Source organism: Chroicocephalus ridibundus, chromosome Z (assembly GCF_963924245.1).
Source record: "Chroicocephalus ridibundus chromosome Z, bChrRid1.1, whole genome shotgun sequence".
NCBI classification, from domain to species: domain Eukaryota; kingdom Metazoa; phylum Chordata; class Aves; order Charadriiformes; family Laridae; genus Chroicocephalus; species Chroicocephalus ridibundus.
This window is the reverse complement of record NC_086316.1, coordinates 17,382,952-17,402,563: the sequence shown is the minus strand read 5'-3', so window position 1 is coordinate 17,402,563 and position 19,612 is coordinate 17,382,952. Positions and strand designations below refer to the sequence as shown.

General features: G+C 37.5%; 1 protein-coding gene across 1 annotated transcript in view; it reads right to left on the bottom strand.

Annotated features, from left to right (window-relative positions):
- COMMD10 (COMM domain containing 10) overlaps positions 1-19,612 on the bottom strand; it is a 116,673-nt gene that overhangs the window by 73,045 nt on the left and 24,016 nt on the right. The window contains exon 5 of the mRNA XM_063320420.1: positions 19,091-19,201. Coding sequence (XP_063176490.1) covers positions 19,091-19,201 — 111 coding nt within the window. The remainder of the gene's footprint in view (positions 1-19,090; positions 19,202-19,612) is intronic.

Below are 19,612 nucleotides of genomic sequence, written 5' to 3'. Positions count from 1 at the left end.
ATAGTGTGAAGGAACGCTTTCCAATTGTGGCAAAAATATGCTATTTTTAAGTACAGCAAAAAGGGATTCTGCTGCAAGAAATTTATAAATGCATACCTTATTCAGACACAAAGCAACAAGTTTTTTTTAAAAAAAAAAAAAAACACACCACTAATTTCAGATCTTCTTAGGGAAAGTAAACATAAAAGTTACCTATCAAAACAACACACTTTCTCAACGTAGAACACTGCAGATTTTAGAAGGAATCTATAGCAATTTAGGCTCAGCATTTAAAATGCTGAAGCTTTTCAGAGATGCACTAGTAATTAGTTTTAACATATAATTTTCATGTCCCACTCACCAAATCTTACACTGTAAAATGTGAAGTCAGATTAGAGATTCATAGAAGAAATAGGGAAAAGGTGTCCTTGAAACACTACTCTGCTTGTTGGTCCTGAAGAGCTTAAATCGCTAGTACTACTCTTAAAATAAACTAAGTCGATAATCATAAAGAACGACAAGAGATCAAAATTCAGGTCCCAAATTGTTCGTTTCCTGCACTACAAGTTCTGCCCAGAGTAACTCCAACCACAAATATATGCCCAAATGCTATTTTAATATTAAACATGGAATACCACAAAATTTGCACTCCAGGCACACAGAGCTACTATTGCCTCGGTCCTTTATCCTGTATATTGTTTTTACTTCATTTCAATGCTTTCATTCTCATCAAAGAGCTCCTTACTGTGCATGTTTCAAATAATTAATACAATGCCAGGTTATTCTAACTACAGTAATACTGGTAAATGCTTGACATAGATCCCGAGTCTGCCAGGTTGTGAGCAACTCATTATTTTCCATTATCTAGTAGAGACTGAGTGATTTTAATTGGAGTAAGTTTCACTGATGAACTCATATGCAATGTTATAGCACTTTTGTACATCTCCCATTAAGTCGCATTTCTAATGAAAATTCACTTGGACACCTTAACATAATACCCAGAATGGAAAATGTGACAAACCGACTAGAATCATGCAGTTTTTAGAAAGGGCCAAAACAAATTAGGAACCTCTCACAAAAGCTAAGTGTAATTCTGTCTACAAAAGAGACCCTTTGATTTGTGGATATAATGTCTCTGTTGCTTTCCTCCACTGAAAGGGTGGTCCCATCTTTGACTTCCTCTGGAACCTGGGCACTCTTGCGTACTTTTCTTGTTTAAATAAAACAGAGCAGATTAAATACTAAATTAGTCATGACGCTATTCAGCTTCTTTTTCAGGACCCTGCACAAGAGTCTAATTACACCTTCAAAACTGAAATCTCTCTGCAACTGCAGAATAATTCATCTTGAAATGGGCTTCAGGAGGCCATCTGGCCTGACCATCCCCACACCCACTGCTCAAAGCGGCGCTAACTCTGAAAGTCCAAGTATCTCGCTTTGCAGAGAATTTTTAACATAGAGCTTCTCCAGAAATGTCCGCTTCTGACATCTTACTTGAGGACAGCACTTCCATAGCATGAAAATTTAGATCTCTCTTAAACTTTCCCAGCTACAGAACCACTAAACCTGTTCCTTCCAAATTTAATTTAGTGATTTTCAGTGATGTTCTCATTTTTCTCCCACACAACTTGAAAATCTTATCTAAAATACTAATTCAATACATTGAAATCCTTTTGATAATAATCACTATCGTCTTAGAGAAGAATCTCTGAGTTTCAGTTGTGGTTGCCTTAATCTCCATATTTCTTTTTATCTTTTCTTCATAACTTTCTCATTTTTTACTTTTTGTATCACTGCATGTTACAAGCAACATCCTTTATCTCTATGATTTCTTTAGCTAGCTACACATCAATTATTAGTTAAAAAAACAAAGTGGTAGGCTAATGCCTGCAGCTCAGAGAGGGTTTTGCTCCACAGCCGTTCATTTCCTGCCTCAGTCAATTCCATACATTCCACATCACTCTTGATCCTTTAACCGAAACTATTTTGGCAATTTTATCTTATCTGTTATTAATGTGCACAATATCTACTCTAAATGTGTTCCATATTGACATTTCCATAATTTCCATTCTTTTCCTCCTCCTATTTTCTCTTTCATAACGCATGTTGATTACAATCAGGTAACTTTCTTATCATTGCTATTTCATACCTGTACCTTTTAGTTACATGTATTTTACTTACAGATCAAATTCTTCTTATTGTATTCTTTGGTTTATGTTTGGGCACAAGAGAAAACTATTTTAAAACAGCTACAGTAGCATGAGATTAGCTCACCATCTGTAAAACTTTATATGCAAACTTTATACACAAAGCTCTTTGAGACTGTGAATTGCTTGGGGTAAAAATTACATTATTTTAAGGTTCAGCATATGAATGACAATACTAATAACAGAAAAAGAATCTAATCAAATAGCACTTCAGACAAACACAATTACAAAAAAAAAACCCAAACCAAAATGCTTAGCAATTTCCTGCTTTTTAAATTTGTAGGAATTCTTCAAATATTTAATTGTCTCTCCATCTCACTGATTTCATTAACAAGAAATGCAAATGCATCAACCTTAATAAATTCCATGCAAGTCATTTCTCTTTGCTACTTCTGAAAACAGTAAGTTTTACCAAGTTACCAAAAATCTTCCTGATCTTTGAATTAGTAGCAATACTAAAGGTACAAACATACACACAGAAGAGTCTCACTTTTATCTACATCTGTAAAGCAAAATGCTAGTCCTACAATGTCTGCTAAAAATCTGGGAGACGACTGCCTTTTTTGGAAAGCATGAGTCCAGCAGCCATGAAAAAGAAGTGTAACAGTTAAGAACTGGGCATAGTTTAAATCTGTATTTTCTTTGTTACATCACACCCTTCCTCATGCTAACAACTGAAAACCACCTCCAAACCAGTCTATTTCCCTCCGTGCCAGTCCAGGGTTTTTTTGTGGGGCCCAATAGAAACTTAAGCAGTCACGATCTCCAGAAACTTCCAAGATATTGCCTTTGTTTCATTTTCTAATTCATTTCAGGGATCCATTCTGCAGTGTAGCTGTACAAATACCTTGGCACAACTGTGAGAGCGGTGAACTTCATTCACCAGCCTTTCTTCCACCTACTGCAGAAGAAAATACACACTTGGGGTTTCAATGGATTTAGAGGGAGAATCAATAAACTTCTCAACAGCCGGCAGGAAGAAGCAGTTTTGTTTTGCTTTTATTTAAAAGGCTCATCTCTGCAGTCACAGTTCGTTCTACTGCTTTTTTGTTTGCCTTGAAGGACACTTGGCAACTGTTGACATAGGTATCTATTCACATGCAAAAAAATGCCACTTAACATTAAGCAATGTATCAGTAACTTCAGGATAAAAACATGTCCAACATTCTAACAAGAACAGCCAAGGAAATTCAATCCCATGCTGTGCTATTCCCCGTGATGATGCCTGTTCCAAAGGCAACGTTCTCCTTCTTGGTGGAGGATTTCCTGCCCCTTTCCAAATTGATTTCCAGGCTCTGTGCAGCTCACAGACAGGGTAACAGAATTGTATGCAAAACAGATATTACTTTCACTCACACATCTGCAGTCTTTCACTATATATATATATATATGTATGTATATGTATTTATATATATATATATTAAATCTACAAGTTTAAATAGGGTTTTTTATTACAATCAAAAAAAATAGTAGAAAAATCCTTTTGGTCACCTCACCCATATTTCTGCTAGCACATGAGCACACTCCATCTTACACTCTCTGGAAATGTTTTTTTCTGTTTTCTGTAGAGCATTCATCTACCTGAGGGGAGATCAGTCACCTTCTTCCACATTATTTTATACGCCACTTTCATAAAGTGGAGAGTACATGGCTGATTCCCCGTACTGTATTCAAGACTGGAAGGAATCCCAGCCAAGCACTCTGCTTCTCCCAGGTGCGTTACTGCAGCACCTGGGCTGTGTGCTCTCTACAGTGCCCAGGAGTGCTGGTGTTCAATGACAGCACAGCCTGACTCTACATCAGAATGCTCATAATCAATTGGTATTTGCGCAAAAATACAGGACTTCTACGAGGAACAATCAGCAAAAATGAAATGGTAATTTTTACACAGTTTAAGTCAATTAAACCTGAAAGGGGTTTTGTGGGACAAAATAAGAGGCAATTTCCTAGCCCAAAGGCTTTCTTCTCTACATATTCCAAACACTTTTACACTCTAAGTAAAGATGTTACTACTCTTTAACCAAAAAAAAAAAAAAAAAAAAACCCAAACCAAAACTCCAAACCTGCAAAGAGTATTTTAATGGAAGTGTAAGAATTAGATGCAAATCATAAGGAAATGGTGACTCTATGTAACTAGATTTTTTTTAAACTTTATTTCCACAAAGCCAACATGAAGATACTAACATATGTTGTACATACACTATGGCAGAAGATTAATTTTGCACCTGTTCCAGACCTGTTTGTGGAACAGCACATTACTGGATATTGGTTTTAGTGGCAATAACCACCTGCAGTCTTCCAAATATCACACTGTCCCCACCCCTGCAACTTTTTGTGAAAGAATTAAACACATGCCAATTCCACATAACTGAAAATGGGAAGTGCTTTGTTTTAATATGAAGACGCATACTAAAATAATAATATTTTGGTTTCAAGCTGCAAAGCTCTTTTTGCAGTTTTATAGACTGACTGATGTTTGGTCTGCAATTCTTACGTGCTTCTTCAGTTCAAAAAAAAAAAGCTAATGCAGAAAGCACATTACTGAAGTGCTTCAGAAATCAGTGGGAAAAACAGAACGCTGATTTTTTTCTGTTTGTCTTAAGCCACATAGCTATAAAAAGACAGTAGTCTCTCAAGTTCTCAAGTTTTGAGCATCTTAAAAATAGTCACATTAATGAAAGCATTCAAGTTACTTCAAGAAATTTAAAGCTGGGTTATGACAGATTGGAATGTTTTGAAAACAAAACTATTTTGTTGCAAAGAACGGAAGAAAGGGTTTAGAACAAGTATCCACAACCTAACGTCTCGGTGGTGCTTAAGTTACAGGACTGCACTTTTCATGCTTGGCACTGACAAATACGTTTCATCAGTCTATCCATAAAGAACAAATACGCGAAATGTCTTCTTGGGGTTTGATGGGGGTTTTTTTGTTATATCCTTCCTCTGCCTTACTAGTCCCACATGTCTTTGAAGAATCTGCTGTTTGTCTGTGGCTCACCCTTGGATTGCATTCCCTCAGCTAAAGTTTTGTCAGGGTCTTCTCTTCAAAAGGCAGTAAACACAAGTGTACTCTGTCCTAGGCAGGCATCGTGGGCCTCACTCTTAAAGTCAAGGATGGCTCTAGGTTCTTTGTGACTTCCTCAAGGCCACGGGAGTTTGCAGTTTAAAACGGTAATGTGAATTTTAAAGCAATTCCACTAACAAAATAAATTCAAATTATGCTACACTTGAATTTTCAAGAGCTTTTCAGAATGACTTTTCAGATATCAGGTTGAGAACAAAGCACTATGTCATGTGGCATAAAGCTTCTCTCAGTGCACCGCTTCCCTGCATGTTAATCATCCTCAGCCTCACTCAAAATAACCTCTACAGGTTCAACTCTCACAGCTCCCCATGGACAACACGTCCTTGCTTCTCTGTTGCTGTTAATTGCCCTTATGGCCTCCACCTCTCCACATTTGTTTCATGCACTTCTGCTCTGGGTTACACGGTTCTCAGACATCTCTGTGCCAGCTTACCCGTGTCTGTCTGCCTGCAGTACCCTTGGCAAATCAGTGCACTCCAAAAGAGAAGCTCCTTGCTGTTGCAGCACAGCAGTTCTCCTGAAAAGGTTTAGCATTAAAGGCTTCCTCCTGTATATTGTCTCAAATACATCCACATTTGGAAGGAAAACAAATAGTACCAATTTCAGTCCTAAAAACTAGCTATTCTTGATCTCATCCATATCCTCTACGAACCATTTTGGTTCTTATCAGAAAGGCTTTCATGTTCACTCAACCTGACACAAATTTAGAAAGAGGAAACTAAAACGCTCACTCAAGAACTTGTTAAATGTTAGCCTCCAAAAGTACAGATAGAAATACACTGCCATCCAGGAACTCAGTGTTGTAAACACTGCCTAAACATGTTTCTTGAATTTATATCATCCCATGCTATCCCTTTAGGAGCAGAAGATACCCTACCACACAAGAAAAGAAACTGAAGCAACAATGACACACGCACAAAAAAAGAGAGTAGTTAAATGAAGGCAGCATTTGAAAACATGTATTAGAACTTCTTAGACATAGCACCAACCCCAGGAATTCTGTCCCACTTCAATGGCAATGCTGCTGTGAGAGGAACTTCAAAGACATTTTGGAATCTGTAGCATTTTTTGATAGGAGCACAATGTGCCTGTTCCCATGAAGATGGGACGACAGAAAGGAAAAAGGAATAAGTATGTAAAGAGGCAAAGTGTTCTAGAAATGGTAAAAAGGAAAAACAGCTCAGGAATTGTCCTCTGCTGTCACATGGACTTTCCTAAATCTACAGATTTTTCCTGCCTCTAAATTGCATCTTCAAATGAACCTTCTCCTCCCGAGTACTCTAAGATCTTCTAATAAAGCACACTTCCTTTCCAGTTGTGACTTTAGGTGATGCAGGCAGTATGTATAACGTTTATGCACTTGCTCTTGAACAAAGACAGGTATTTGTTTTCAAATGTGTATATGTAGATTTTGAAATTCCTTTATTTAGGATTCGTAACAGGAGAAGAGGAAAAACAACATGAATTTGAACTCCTCTGTGCAGTTAATGAACCCTATACTCGGTTCCAGGCTGCAAACCCTGCAGGACTACTCCGTATGACAGCACTCCTAAGCCACCAGTGGGCAGGCCCCTACAGTACAGTGTTAGTGCTTCTCCAGAAAGCCTGTGACTCTCCTATGCCAACACAGTAGATAATACATTTCTCCATCTCATGAAGGAGACAAGTGCACCCTTTGGTGTTGAAGCACCTAATCAAAGAAATATACACCAGCCAGAGCTGCTGTTTTGCTGTCAAATTCCCAATCTCATCACATGACTTATTGCCAAGCACAAGCATCTCCCAACTCCTTGTTTCTGTTGATGTTGGAAAAGAGGACAGAGACACCGTCTAGCATTTTCAGCCTTCTTTAGAAGTCTGCTGCCTGCCACTATGCACCAGAGGTAATCCAAAGAGCCTCGACTCCAGTATTACTGAAAAACTCAGGGCCTAATCCTGATGTTTTTGAGGAAGGAAGGCATTTACAAACACCACTTACAAAGCAATTCTTGTAATATTTTGATTATATGCACAGCAGAAATTGTCACTGCCTTACACTGAGACAGCTATAACCTCACTGAGAAAGCATCACAGTGCTATTTCCTCTGCCATTTGTCCCCCCTGTGTGGTTCCATCTCACGGTCTGGCTGGACAACTCAGTTACTCTTACAAATATGGAAGTTCAAAAATGTCGCTGAAGGGGTCAGAAAAAGAAGCAGCTTCTCTTTACATATAAATTTCAAGCTAGACAAGCATGTTCATTAGCTTTGGCTCTATTTTTGTTTTTGTATTGCCCTTTCATTACTACAAGGCTTCAAAATGTATTCTTAGTAACAGGATCTGTCTCAATAAGCAAAAAAAAAAGTATTTTCCTTTCCTCCTTGAAATCTCTTTCTATTACTGCCTTGCCAGTGAGTACGCATTCCTAGAAATATGTATTTGTTATTTCATTAGTAGTGATTTTATATAACCATACCGATCAAGATTTGCTCAGGGGCTGTAGGCCATGCTGTGGGTTGTGGTTTTCCTGTGAAAGAGGTGATATTTCATGTATTTTAACCGGTGAAAAAGGTCACTTGTCATAGCAGCTTTTACAGTTTGCTAAACGTTCACACAAAGCCAAGTGGCACAAATTTAGATGCCACAGGGTTCCAGATACCAGACTCCTGTCATTTGTAAACAATAGGAAAAGAGACGAGTGAAAATCACCCACCTTGCATATAATTGAGGTGGTGACCTACCCTCTTCCACCTGAAGCATGCCTGGAAAGGGTGTCACAGCATTGTACAGACACCTGTTCAATGTCAAATACACAGCATTGATACTGTTTGACAGCATGTACTGTACTGTGTATTTATTGCCTCAAGCAGGACAGATGTTAGCAACGCAGGAGATGCTCACTTTGTACTCTTTCAAGAATGTACATATTACTTCTCCAGGAAGCCAGATTTGGCAATTTCATTAGTTTGCACGTTGAAAAAAAATTAACAAAAGTAACAGGAAAGTAAGCCCAGCAATTCTGCAAAGCAGACAGAAAATACAGAACAATACAATTGCTTTTAAAATAAAACCCATGCTATTAACCCACAAAGCAGCTTGCTTGGAAGCTCATAATCACCAAGAGGATTACTTTTCCTTGACAGTACCATTTTGTACAGAAACTCACAAAACAATGCATTTAAGGAACTGACAGAAGAAAAGCAGAACACAGAGGAGAATCACAGTGATGGTGAACACAAATGTGAACTGGATGCAAACAAAGAAGCACAGGCTCCTTTTGTACTACCCTGAGCAGACCTGGTAAGATGCTTGTCATGTAGAACACCTAATCACTTTGTAATAGCCTAAGGAGCACAGAGCCGCTGGCAAGGTATGAACCAACAGGGTAACTGAATATGGTTCACCTCACCATCATGTTTTCTAAAGGCACACAAGCAAGGTGCAACCTGCAGGGACCATGAATTGGTTTGGCAGCTGCCCCTTGCCACCCCCAGACAGCCTCTTCGTATGTAAGCGTGGATGTGGTTAAGAAGAAAAGGTATGCAGGTGTGTTGCTCAAGAAGATGCATGGCGGTTTGTGTACAAGGGAGAAGGGGAAAACGTGTCCGGGTGCAGGATGCACAGCGCCGGAGTGGTCCCACAGCTCACTGACCCTGGCAAGATGCAAACGCTCTGACACAGATCAGCTCCTCTCCTTTGAGCTGCACAGTAAAAATACTGTAATGTAATTTCCTAACCCAAATTAAACAGTTTCACATGTGATGTCCTCGCTTCTTAATATTATAACAGAGACACTGTGTTCAAATGCTTCAGACAGTTCATTTTTGGTTTCTGTGGCTAGCCCTACTCTTGAAAGGATTACAGAGAAAGCCTGAAAAGAAAATACTGACAAAAACTCATATTTTGAAGCAGAATCTCACAATTGTTCAACTTCATACTGGCAAGAGTACTCATGGCACTGTAGATTTAAAGCCCAGAACTGTAAATTTACCAAAACCATCCCTCTGCACTCACTCAGCAGTCCCTCTCCTGGAAGAAAGGTAATCTGACCCATTATATAAATTTAAGGATACAACTAAGTCTCCCAAGTCCTGTGCAGATACTTTGACTGGAAACCTCTAGCCTCATTCCACCAATTTCCCTCCCCCTTCCCGTGCAGAAAATGGAATTGCGGGCAAGATGCCAACAGGGAAGCGCTGAACCTCAAGCTGATGCTGGTCTTCCTCCACGCAAAGATCCTAGCTACTCACTTGCAGCTCTGCTTGCCTGTTCCAGAGTACATCCTCTGCTAAGGGAGTTGAAAAGTTTGTTGCAGAGGACAGAAAACAAATTAGAAATTATTAAAAAAAAAATCCACAATTTGACATTTGAGAAAGTTAAGGAACAATGAAAGCTAACTTGGTTAAATAAGCCCAGCTTTTAGAACTTATTTAAATATTGTGGATTATCTATGAGATTTTTTGGCCCAACTTCCTTTTTGCACTTCAGAAACTTAAAAAGGCAGAATCATACTTGTAACATGTCTGTTCAGACGACATCTTCCAGCATCTAACAGCAGTCAAAGAGACTTTAAAAGCATGTATTTATAATCAGGCTTGCAATGAAATGCTTACAAATATGCAATGGAGTTCAATAACTTTAAATATCAATTTCAGACTGTACAAGTCAGATATTATACAGAACTTTACTGTCAGGACTGCCTTAGAAATGTCCACGTCTTCACTGGATTTTATGTTTAAGCTGGTCTTATTTTGTCAGGACACACATCATAACTATATTTTCAAGGAAAAACAATTAATATTCAGCCAAAGTAGACAAAAGTAAAAACTTTATCAATAGGAGAACTGTACTAACTAGGTCTACTGCAACTGAAAAGCAAGGAAGTAATTTGATACTGTGGGGAGAAAAAAACAGAACTAGAAATTGATTAAAATGACCCATTTGTTGTGCATAAAGATATAACACAGCAACATGACACTCAGCAGGAAAACAAATACTCTAAATGTTATGGTACTTATAAAAATGTTCATTTATACAATCTTCTTATCAAATGTGCCAATAAAAACCTTCCCTACAGCAATAATTAAGCAAAATGGATTGAAAATACTACATTTTACAAATCAGGAATTAGCTATAGTGGACTTTTAGTCTATGAGATTTTTTTATGAAGATAACAAAAACTTATCACGGGAGAAGAGTGTGATCAGAATGTCTGACTTGCGTTAAATATGTCACCCTGCAGCTAGGCTTTTCAGAAGCTGCACAGAGAATCAACGTAAATATGATACTCACAGGCTGAGTGACTACTCCATGCCTCTTATACCTTCCTGCTCATCTCCCTTCCTTTTACAATAGGCTGAAAAATTATCTTTCATATAATTTAAAAAGCAACGTAATACTGCAGTTTCCAAGCTAATCCATCCACTTAACTTTCAAAGGTGAAAAATACACTAGTCGGGACAAAATAATCAAGTACATCTTAGAAAAGGTGCTTAAGAAGTTTGTGCAGGTATGCTTTTTGTGCACTAATTAAAGAAAAGGCAGATTAAATACTGGGGAAACCAAGAAAACAAAAGCAGCTCAACAAAGTCAATATCATTATTTACTCTATGAAGAAAATGGAGCAAAAAATTACACAAACTTTATACAAACTCTCCACCACTGCTTAGGGTGGAGAATAAGAATCCATTTCACTGGCATTGGTATTAGATATTTTTTCTGTTTCTTCACAGAATTTTGTTTCTTCTGCTTAAAACAGAAAAGTTCCATTTCTATCCATGCCCATCGCAGAGCCTGATCAGCAGTACTTCAGTAAAAAGCACTGTTTAACAGACAATTGGAAGACAGAAATTTTCCTCTATATTCTGCCCACCCTGCCACAGCTACAGAAGTAACATGCAGTGGTGTGAAAACAAATGCTAGCCAACTACAGTAAGCCTGAAAAAAACAGTAAATTAAGTAGAAAAAGGTGGAGCGCTGAAGTCAGTCTAGGCAGGTACAGACATCACACACTCTCTTCTACAAGCCTGCTATTTAATCACCTTCTCTGTTTGTTTGCAAATAGGCTGTATAAGACTTAAAGCTTTCTTTGAACACTCCATACTGTTTTTTCTGGATACCCCAAGCAAAGTCATCAACCTACCTCTTTTTGGAGTACCTCCCAAAAAATGCCTTTCTATGGTACAGCAACAAAAGGTAAGAGGTGTTTATAGGCAAGTTCGCAACTTCCATTAAAACATTCTGTATATATTTAGATCTTAAAACTTTTAACTCCCTCTTTTCGGTATTTTGTTTCTGACTAAAGATCTCCTCATACTCAGAGAGTGCCTCCAACACAGTATGAACTACCAGAAGACAAGGCATTAAGAAGGGTACGCCTCTTCCATTCCCACCCAAGACAGCAAAGCACAGACTGCTCCCAAGCTACTGCTGCAGTAATGAGGAACAAGGCAACTGCTTCTGTCAGTATAAACGAAAAACAGGCAGTAATCATAACCGTAAAAGACAATCCTACCTCCTTCAACAAGCTCTGAAGGTATCACTTACATGGCAACTAGCTACAGGAAAATAAACCACTGCTGGCTCTTAAAGATGTGAAGGATTTTGAAGCACAAGTCCACTGAGAAAAAACACATGGAAATTCCTTTTTTAAAATTTCACATCTCATAACTTTCCTCGTTTAGAACCCCTCAAAGGAAAAATAAAGGATTAATAGATAGCAAAAAGACAGCTTTACACAAGCAAGTCCCCCCAAGTTGCAACTGTTAGGCAGTCACAGGTTCACCATTTTACAGATGGAAGAAGTGAGAAGCTAAAGATGGAAAACTGAGAGGCCTTTCGAGTGGTACTCAGAAAACAGAGACACGTTTATAGCTCTGCACAGCTCCCCAACACCAAGACTTTCATATATAAAAAGTTAATCTCCGACTTTTATAAAGAACATACTACACCTCTTCTCTGCTTGTTTCTAATTGTGAGCTAATCCTACCTGATTTAAATGCCATAAAATGGTACTCACTTGATACACTTCTATCTAAAGGACTTATTACCCTCTGAATTTTATACCTTTTAACATTCAGAAGAAATTTTTATTTTTATGTTTCTATACATAGAAAAATTATCTGTTTTTAAACATCCATGTTAGAAAGCTGCTGACTTGAAAATTACATATTGTCTTCCTCTGGTCTCGCCTCCAGTTCTCAAAGGCAGCAGTCAACTTCATTGTAACAGAAGACACATGCCAAAGAGCTATGCTGGTAAGGCCGAGCCTTGCTGTTAGAGGAAGGTCAACTTTTATGTTAATTTCTCCCTAAACTCACCCATCTCTTAGACTACCTCATCTTTCTACCTTGGAGTCAGGAAGAAATACACATGGGAGAGATGCCAATTTTTAACGCATTTGTGAAGGGACCACAGAGTATATTGCCTAAGTAAAAGCAGGGGAGTCAGAACTGCCAGGAAGTACTGCAAAATAATAGCAAAAGTACCAATAAAACAGGGCTATTTTACAATGCTACACACAAATGACAACAACAGTTCATTTGCTAAAACACTGCAGAGTTTCTGAGAACAGCAGGCAAGAAAGTATCTGGAGTTTCTGGAGAATTTGCAATGAATCCAATGAATGTTTTTTCTTCATCTGAAAAGACTGAAGGACCAAGCCTACAAAGCCAGTTTGAGGCAAGAAGCAAATTTTTTAAGAAAAAAGATGCCATGTACAAGTGCATTAAATGAGGAAAAACTCACCAGATCCTTGTATTTTTCAAAGGCCCTCAAGGCCTTAACTCTGCCTGGCAATAAAACAAGTCACCAAGTTTAAACTTAGAAGTTAAGTACTTCAGCTACTTTCTTGCTGCTTATTTGGACCAACAATGGTAAAGTTACGCAATGTGCACAATTCAATTTACTCCTGTACAAAACAAGAGCTTCGGTACTAACTACAGGCTGAGGTTGCCGAAGGTTGCAACCAACTGTAGACGGTAAACTGGGATCATTTTCTTCTTTAATTTCATGGCATAAAGACACACGGCAAAGTTGTAAGAGTGTTTTAGGGGGAACAGAGCATGTGCAGAGGCTGTAGCCAGTTACAGGGTTTGTAAATTCATGAGCTACAGACAGTATTCATAAATTGTGTATATAGCCAAGTGAACTGTAAGAATACTGTAAAGAGAACCCTGTAAAGAGATCCTTACTATAAGCTGGTAATTAAATCATGTAAGATCACAAATGGAGCCAGATCATTAACTACACCCTACAGTACAATTGCCAGAGGTGAGCGCATACTCCTGGAGTCACACCATCTGGCAAATGGTTCCTAAGTAAAACGTCAAACTATGCACAACTTAACAGGACGTGGGTTACTCTGCCATCCATTTCTACACTAGAAAAAAAGTCCAGCATTCTGAAAATACTGGACTACATCTTCATTTTTTTCCTCTAATTAAATTGATTTAATCAGGGATAATAGGTATGATGGATCAAACACAGTCTAATGCAAGAACTGCTGGGCATTGCAAGTCTGGAATTTCTGGCTCTCGTGGTTGAGCAAAGAAACTTCTGACTGCTTTCTGTAGCAATGTGACAGCCTGGAAGCAAATTAGAAATTTCAGGCCTATTTTTCTGAGCTGTTCCGCACACTCAAGTACAGTCATTCTTACTAAAACTCCTACAAATATGAGGACTTCTCTCAATATTCTGAAACCTCCTCTTAGGTAACTTTCCGCTTTCTTATCAGCAGCAGTATTTATTAGATTTTAGTTCTCAGAACAAAATTGGTTTCATAACACATTGCCAAAAGCAGCAACCTTGCTTGTATACAGAAGTTCAGAAAGACCTCGAACCAGGCTGTGCTATCTGAGGCTATCCAGGCCTCCAATTACCTCCTCTAAATAAGAACGAAAACCCCTCTTCTCTCAATCTCATCCTTAAACATTTTTGATTTATCCAAGGCCTGTCCTACTTATTTTTGCAATTGCTATAGACTTACAAATCTGCTCAATGAGAAGACTAAAAACTAGGCTCAAGGGTGCACATGCAAGCTTGTTTGTGTTCCGAGAAGGAAAAAGGTGATGTCCTCATCAGGACAGAAAGTGGTTGAGAGGTAGCTGATGAATGTGAGAAGCAATTTACAGTTGTTTAGTCTTTGCACCTAAGCACAGTTCCTCCACCACCATGTACTTTAACTACCCTCTTTTTTCAAAGCCCTACGGATACAAATTACGCCTCTATTTTGGGGGGAAAAAAAAAAAGGCACCTACCTAAATGCATCACCCCAAAAGCTGAGGACTTTGAGGCTGAGGAAAATGAAGGGGGATATATCACAGTATAGATGCTCTGCCACCTCCTACCTCTCTGGAGTGGGAACATATCACTAGCCTCCACCAACTCTCACTGTTCTGCCACTCCACAAATATAACTTCTTTTCAAAGTGAAACAAAGGGCTAAACTGAGGGGGAAGGGAAAGCACCACCATATTTCCTTAAATTTCCATCCAAGTGCAGGTCCTGCCTGCATGCCATGCAGACTGTACACAATGTACAGCCTGGATTGAGTGACTGATCTAGCTTCCCTAGAAGAAAAGCTTTGTTCCTCATCTACTTCACGTTGCTGTTAAAGACAGGGAAAATATTCACAATGGCAAACTTAGAAAGCAAAATGGCATACTTATGGAAGTAAACGGAGCAGAACATCTAAGGTATAGACCTGTTCACAGTGCAGAAATGTATAGAAAGTTTGTAAAAAATAAGAGGCAAAAAGAAAACCATGTCTTGTTATTTTAACAAGTAAAAAATAATCAGTCATGATCTCCAGACTTCTCTTTACTCTGTAGAATGACGAATACGTATTATGATCTCAGTTTCAAATGCAGTCAGGCCCCATTTTGATTTTGAACAAACAGTTGCAGAACAAAATAGTTTAAAATATTTTCATTGTTATATTCTTCTTTTAAAGCATCTAAAAGGAGAAACTAATTAAAAGGAAATAAAATTAAATTAGTATAGCAACATTCTAATCTTATATATCTTTTGTGAAAGGTATTGCATTAGCAGGTTTAACAAACCAGTACATTTATCAGTTATTTTTTGTCTTCCACTGGCAGACAAAATCCTCTAACAAAATTCTTCAAATAGATGTATAAAGAAGGAACAAAATAAAGTACTGAAACATCATGAAGAATTTATACATAGCATTCACACTGAAAAAAAAAGAGCTCCTCCAAGAAGTCCTTAATGGTTAAGAATAAAATCAAAGATGAAATAAAGAAAAGGAAAACCAAGAAAAGAGCAAAGCCTTCCATAGGAACAACAGTAATTACATAACTGAATCTTATGAAACCTGTGGAATGGATTTGCAGGAAAAAAAAAAAAGGATAACTATCAAGAGACAACACTGGGCACGAATAGTTTCTTTTTGTAATGATTTTCAAGCATAAATGTTAACTATAAATCATGTGTAAAAAATACACAATAATAAATACCCTGTATAGTAATATGCCTTACTGGATCATTCTAGTGAAGAGGCATAGCAGAAACTCTTTAGGAACACACTCTTACTTCTCACATTCCTCTGAGGAGATATTCAGCACCAATGAAGTTCTATTTCTGAAGCCCTCAGACCTTCTCTACAGCCTTTACTATGTTTTTTTTTTATATGTCTCCTATGGTTATAGAAAATTATCACAGTTCTTTAGAAAGGTCTGGATTAGACAGCCTAAGGAACTACTGCTATTAACAGAGGGAAAGAATATGCGAGCGTGTGCCTATGTGGATAATTATTAAATAAATTACTGAAAGAAACAGATGTTAAATAAACATAGCACTTTTTGGGATCAGTCTTTGTTTGCAAATCAAAATCATAATTAGCAGGATTGTTAATTTGTGCTCCCTCTACTGGTTAGTTCACTCTATAACCATAAAAATAATAATAGTCTGTAAAAAATCCTCAGATTGTTATGTTGCAACTCAACAGCCCAAAAGATCTGAAACCAAATTATATTATTAAAGAAAAGCCTTACACACAGCCAATATCTTACACATCAGTTCTAAATGTCGCCTTTGCTCGTTAAAATGTCAGAATGGAAGCAAATGATCTTGCAGTTCACAAAGATGTTTCCTATCATACCAGCTTGTTATGTGAGCCTAGTTCATAGAAATTCCACTTCCCTCAGATTTAGAAATGCAATTAAACATTTCAAATCCTGAACCATTGTAAGAAGCCGCTGTTAATTGGATTTTTAATTGAAAGCTCCTTTTTTCTCTTCCTCATACAAAACACCATCAGCAACCAAGCTGCAAAGCAGCCTAGATCACAGGACAACTTTGGCAGGGAGGCAGGGTTGAGCAGCCCACCTCATCCACGCCTCTGCTCACAGCGGGGATAACTCCACGCTTCGGGCAGGATGCTCAGGGACTTGTCCCATTGACTCCTGAGTATCTCCAAGGCTGGCAACCCTGCAACCTCTCCAGGTAACTCATTCCTGTAATTAACCACCCCCACATAGCGAAAAACTTTTCAGGGCTCTGCGAAATATTTGTTAAATCCAAATCAAGCATACAGTCTGCACATAAGTAAACAGCAATTTTTTAACAAAAAACAGGAAGAAAATGTTTATTAAAAATCATGGGATCTGATCACAATTACTATTTGTCAGAAGAAGCATATTTCCTGGGCAATACAAATGTCACTAGCAGCTGAAAGAGCCGAAGACCACCTTACTTTCAAATTTTGATGGTATAATACCTATGGGACTCTGCATGTCATCTGAAGCTGACAAAATATACTCTATAAATATTTATATAGCATATAGCATATCCTCTAGCTCTTTTTATTTCATGAAGCACAAATAACATTCATATATCCACAGGTTTTCTGATGATCTCTCCTGAAGAGGTTATTTAAATACTAATTTTAAATGTCAACTTCTGACAGAGAACTGTTTAAATGATCTTTAAGTGGAGTGAGTTGTAGTAAACACTAATGTATTAGTACAATTACTTTCAGTTAGCAAAAGTGGAAATAACGGCCAATGTCATTTACCTTGCTCAGTATGGGTTTTTTTACTAACAGGCTTTAGTTTTGTAGATGAGCAAGAAAAACTTCTATTGTTATATACAGATTAGTAATGTAAACGCTTCCTACAACGACTGACTACAGAACTGATTCGAGTACAAGCTCAAAAAAGGGAAGAGCCAGTCTGCCAAAGAGCACTACTGCCCCCTAATGAGCCAGCACAACAAAGCTCCTCTGTAACAGCTGTTCATGTCTTTCCTGAAAAAAAATATTATATCCATGAATTATTTAAAAAAAAAAAAAAAAAGAAATTAAGAAGTGTTGTCAGAAATTAGGACAATAATTAAGAACATATATGCTAAATTCATGCCAAATTTCTGTGCAAAAGGTACGCACTTAAGTTTGGGGAGAAAAAAAGTAGTACATAGTATCTAGGATTTTCATATAATAATTAGTGCACAAAGATCACGAAGATGCAAAATAAAGCACAAAAATTATGTTCCAACACTTCTGGCAGTATACAAGCAGATATTAGCCAATCTTAAACCTATTCTATACTAGGATGTCAACATTTAGTGAAAAAAACCTGTAGTTATCTTCACATCAACCCAGATTTTTAAATTTTAGTGTCTGTAGCGTGAGAGCGTCAGTATCTTTTCCTTGTTGCACTGTTCTATGTAGATGTCAGTTACAAGTCTATTCTAATGCTTGTAATTATTGCAAAATAATTCTGAACTTAGTATTTAATTGTACACACAAAAAGAAATAGAGAGGAAAGAAATAGAGAAAAAAATTCACTTGCTAAATTCTGTTTGTAAAGGAAACAGATGAACTCTCTGTGTCATGTGAAAGTAACATTTTTTCCTCAATTGTTTAAAATTGGTTTGCCACAGAATTGAATCTGCATGCAATGCTGCCCAGCGCAGCTTGGACATAAAATATTGTCTGGTTCCTGTATTTGCATTTAAAAATACTATAGTGAACTGCTGAAAAAGATATAATTGCTGCAAGTTTTGGTAAGAAGCACAAACATAAGCGGTGTACTCTCTTTTATTCTACTACAAATTCCTCTCACATTAGTAAAATTATTATGATTTAAATGTAATGCTAAAGCTGAGTTCTGATTTTTCCCTTCAAATTATTTACACTTTTTCGTAGATAAACATTCACCACAGAAGTAAAGACTGCGATTTCCATTAGAAAGATAAGGTTAAAAGCAATTCATGTGTTCAATTTAAAACATGCTAGCTAACAAAAAAATACAGATTTTATGAATAAAAATTTACCGTCATTAGTGGGTTTTGGCACTGAAACACCACCAGTCACTAAAATCCTTGAACTTAAGACTTTACCTTAAAACCTGCAAATATTGGCTTTCTGTGACCTCACATACTATGTCATCATTCATATAAATACACATTACTAGTACAGAAAGATTGCAAGTGATGAGTAATATCTTACATAACTACACACATGGTAGAAGGCTGCAAGCTACTAGGCATTAAAAGCATAGGAAGCACCAATCACATGCTATGTGATAAAAATAAGTTATCCACAAAGATATTTCAGAGACCTAAAATAACCATATTACATATTTCTCTATTATGTTACAGCCCAAAGAGGTGGTAACATAGCTCTCGGTCTACCTAGTATGTACGCTATTACATCAGAACTTCACAATTCCAAGTGCTTACTATCATTTTATGAAATATATAAATGAAAACACTGGCGAGACAAACAATGATCAAGAGCTCCAATCGATTCCTCAGAACTTGGAACATAAGACCATCACAACAGCTCATTCCGAATCTGTCAGGCGTGTATTTCTTACCTTTGAATCTTCATCGCTCACTCCCAGCTCTAGCACAGCTTGAGGAGACTTTAGTTTCGCTTGCATGGACTCTGCCATTTGAAGATTCAGCTGCCACCCAATTGTTTCAAGCTATAAAAATCAAATTTAGATTATGATCAGATGGCACAGAAGCACCCAGGTCAACTTTCAATATTGTGAATGGCTTGTGTCAGTGAACACAATGTCAGGCTCTACAAATGTTAAGCATTTTTATACAATGCACAATCTGCAAATCCTCCTGGAGTCCAAGAAATGCTTCTCTCTCTTGCCAAATTTGTCAGTTCAAACTGCCTGTGACCACACGAAATAAAGCGACTTCATATGTCTCAAATCTGTTGGAACCAATCCATAAAACACAACTAAGGATCCAAAATAAGGTCGTTTCCCCCTTCCTTGTGGAAGTTTATCAGCAAAGTTGCAGTTTCAACTTTATTTCATATTTATTTTTCTTTTAGGAAAAAGAAAAAAAATTACCAGTAAATGGTAAACCAGATAAAAATG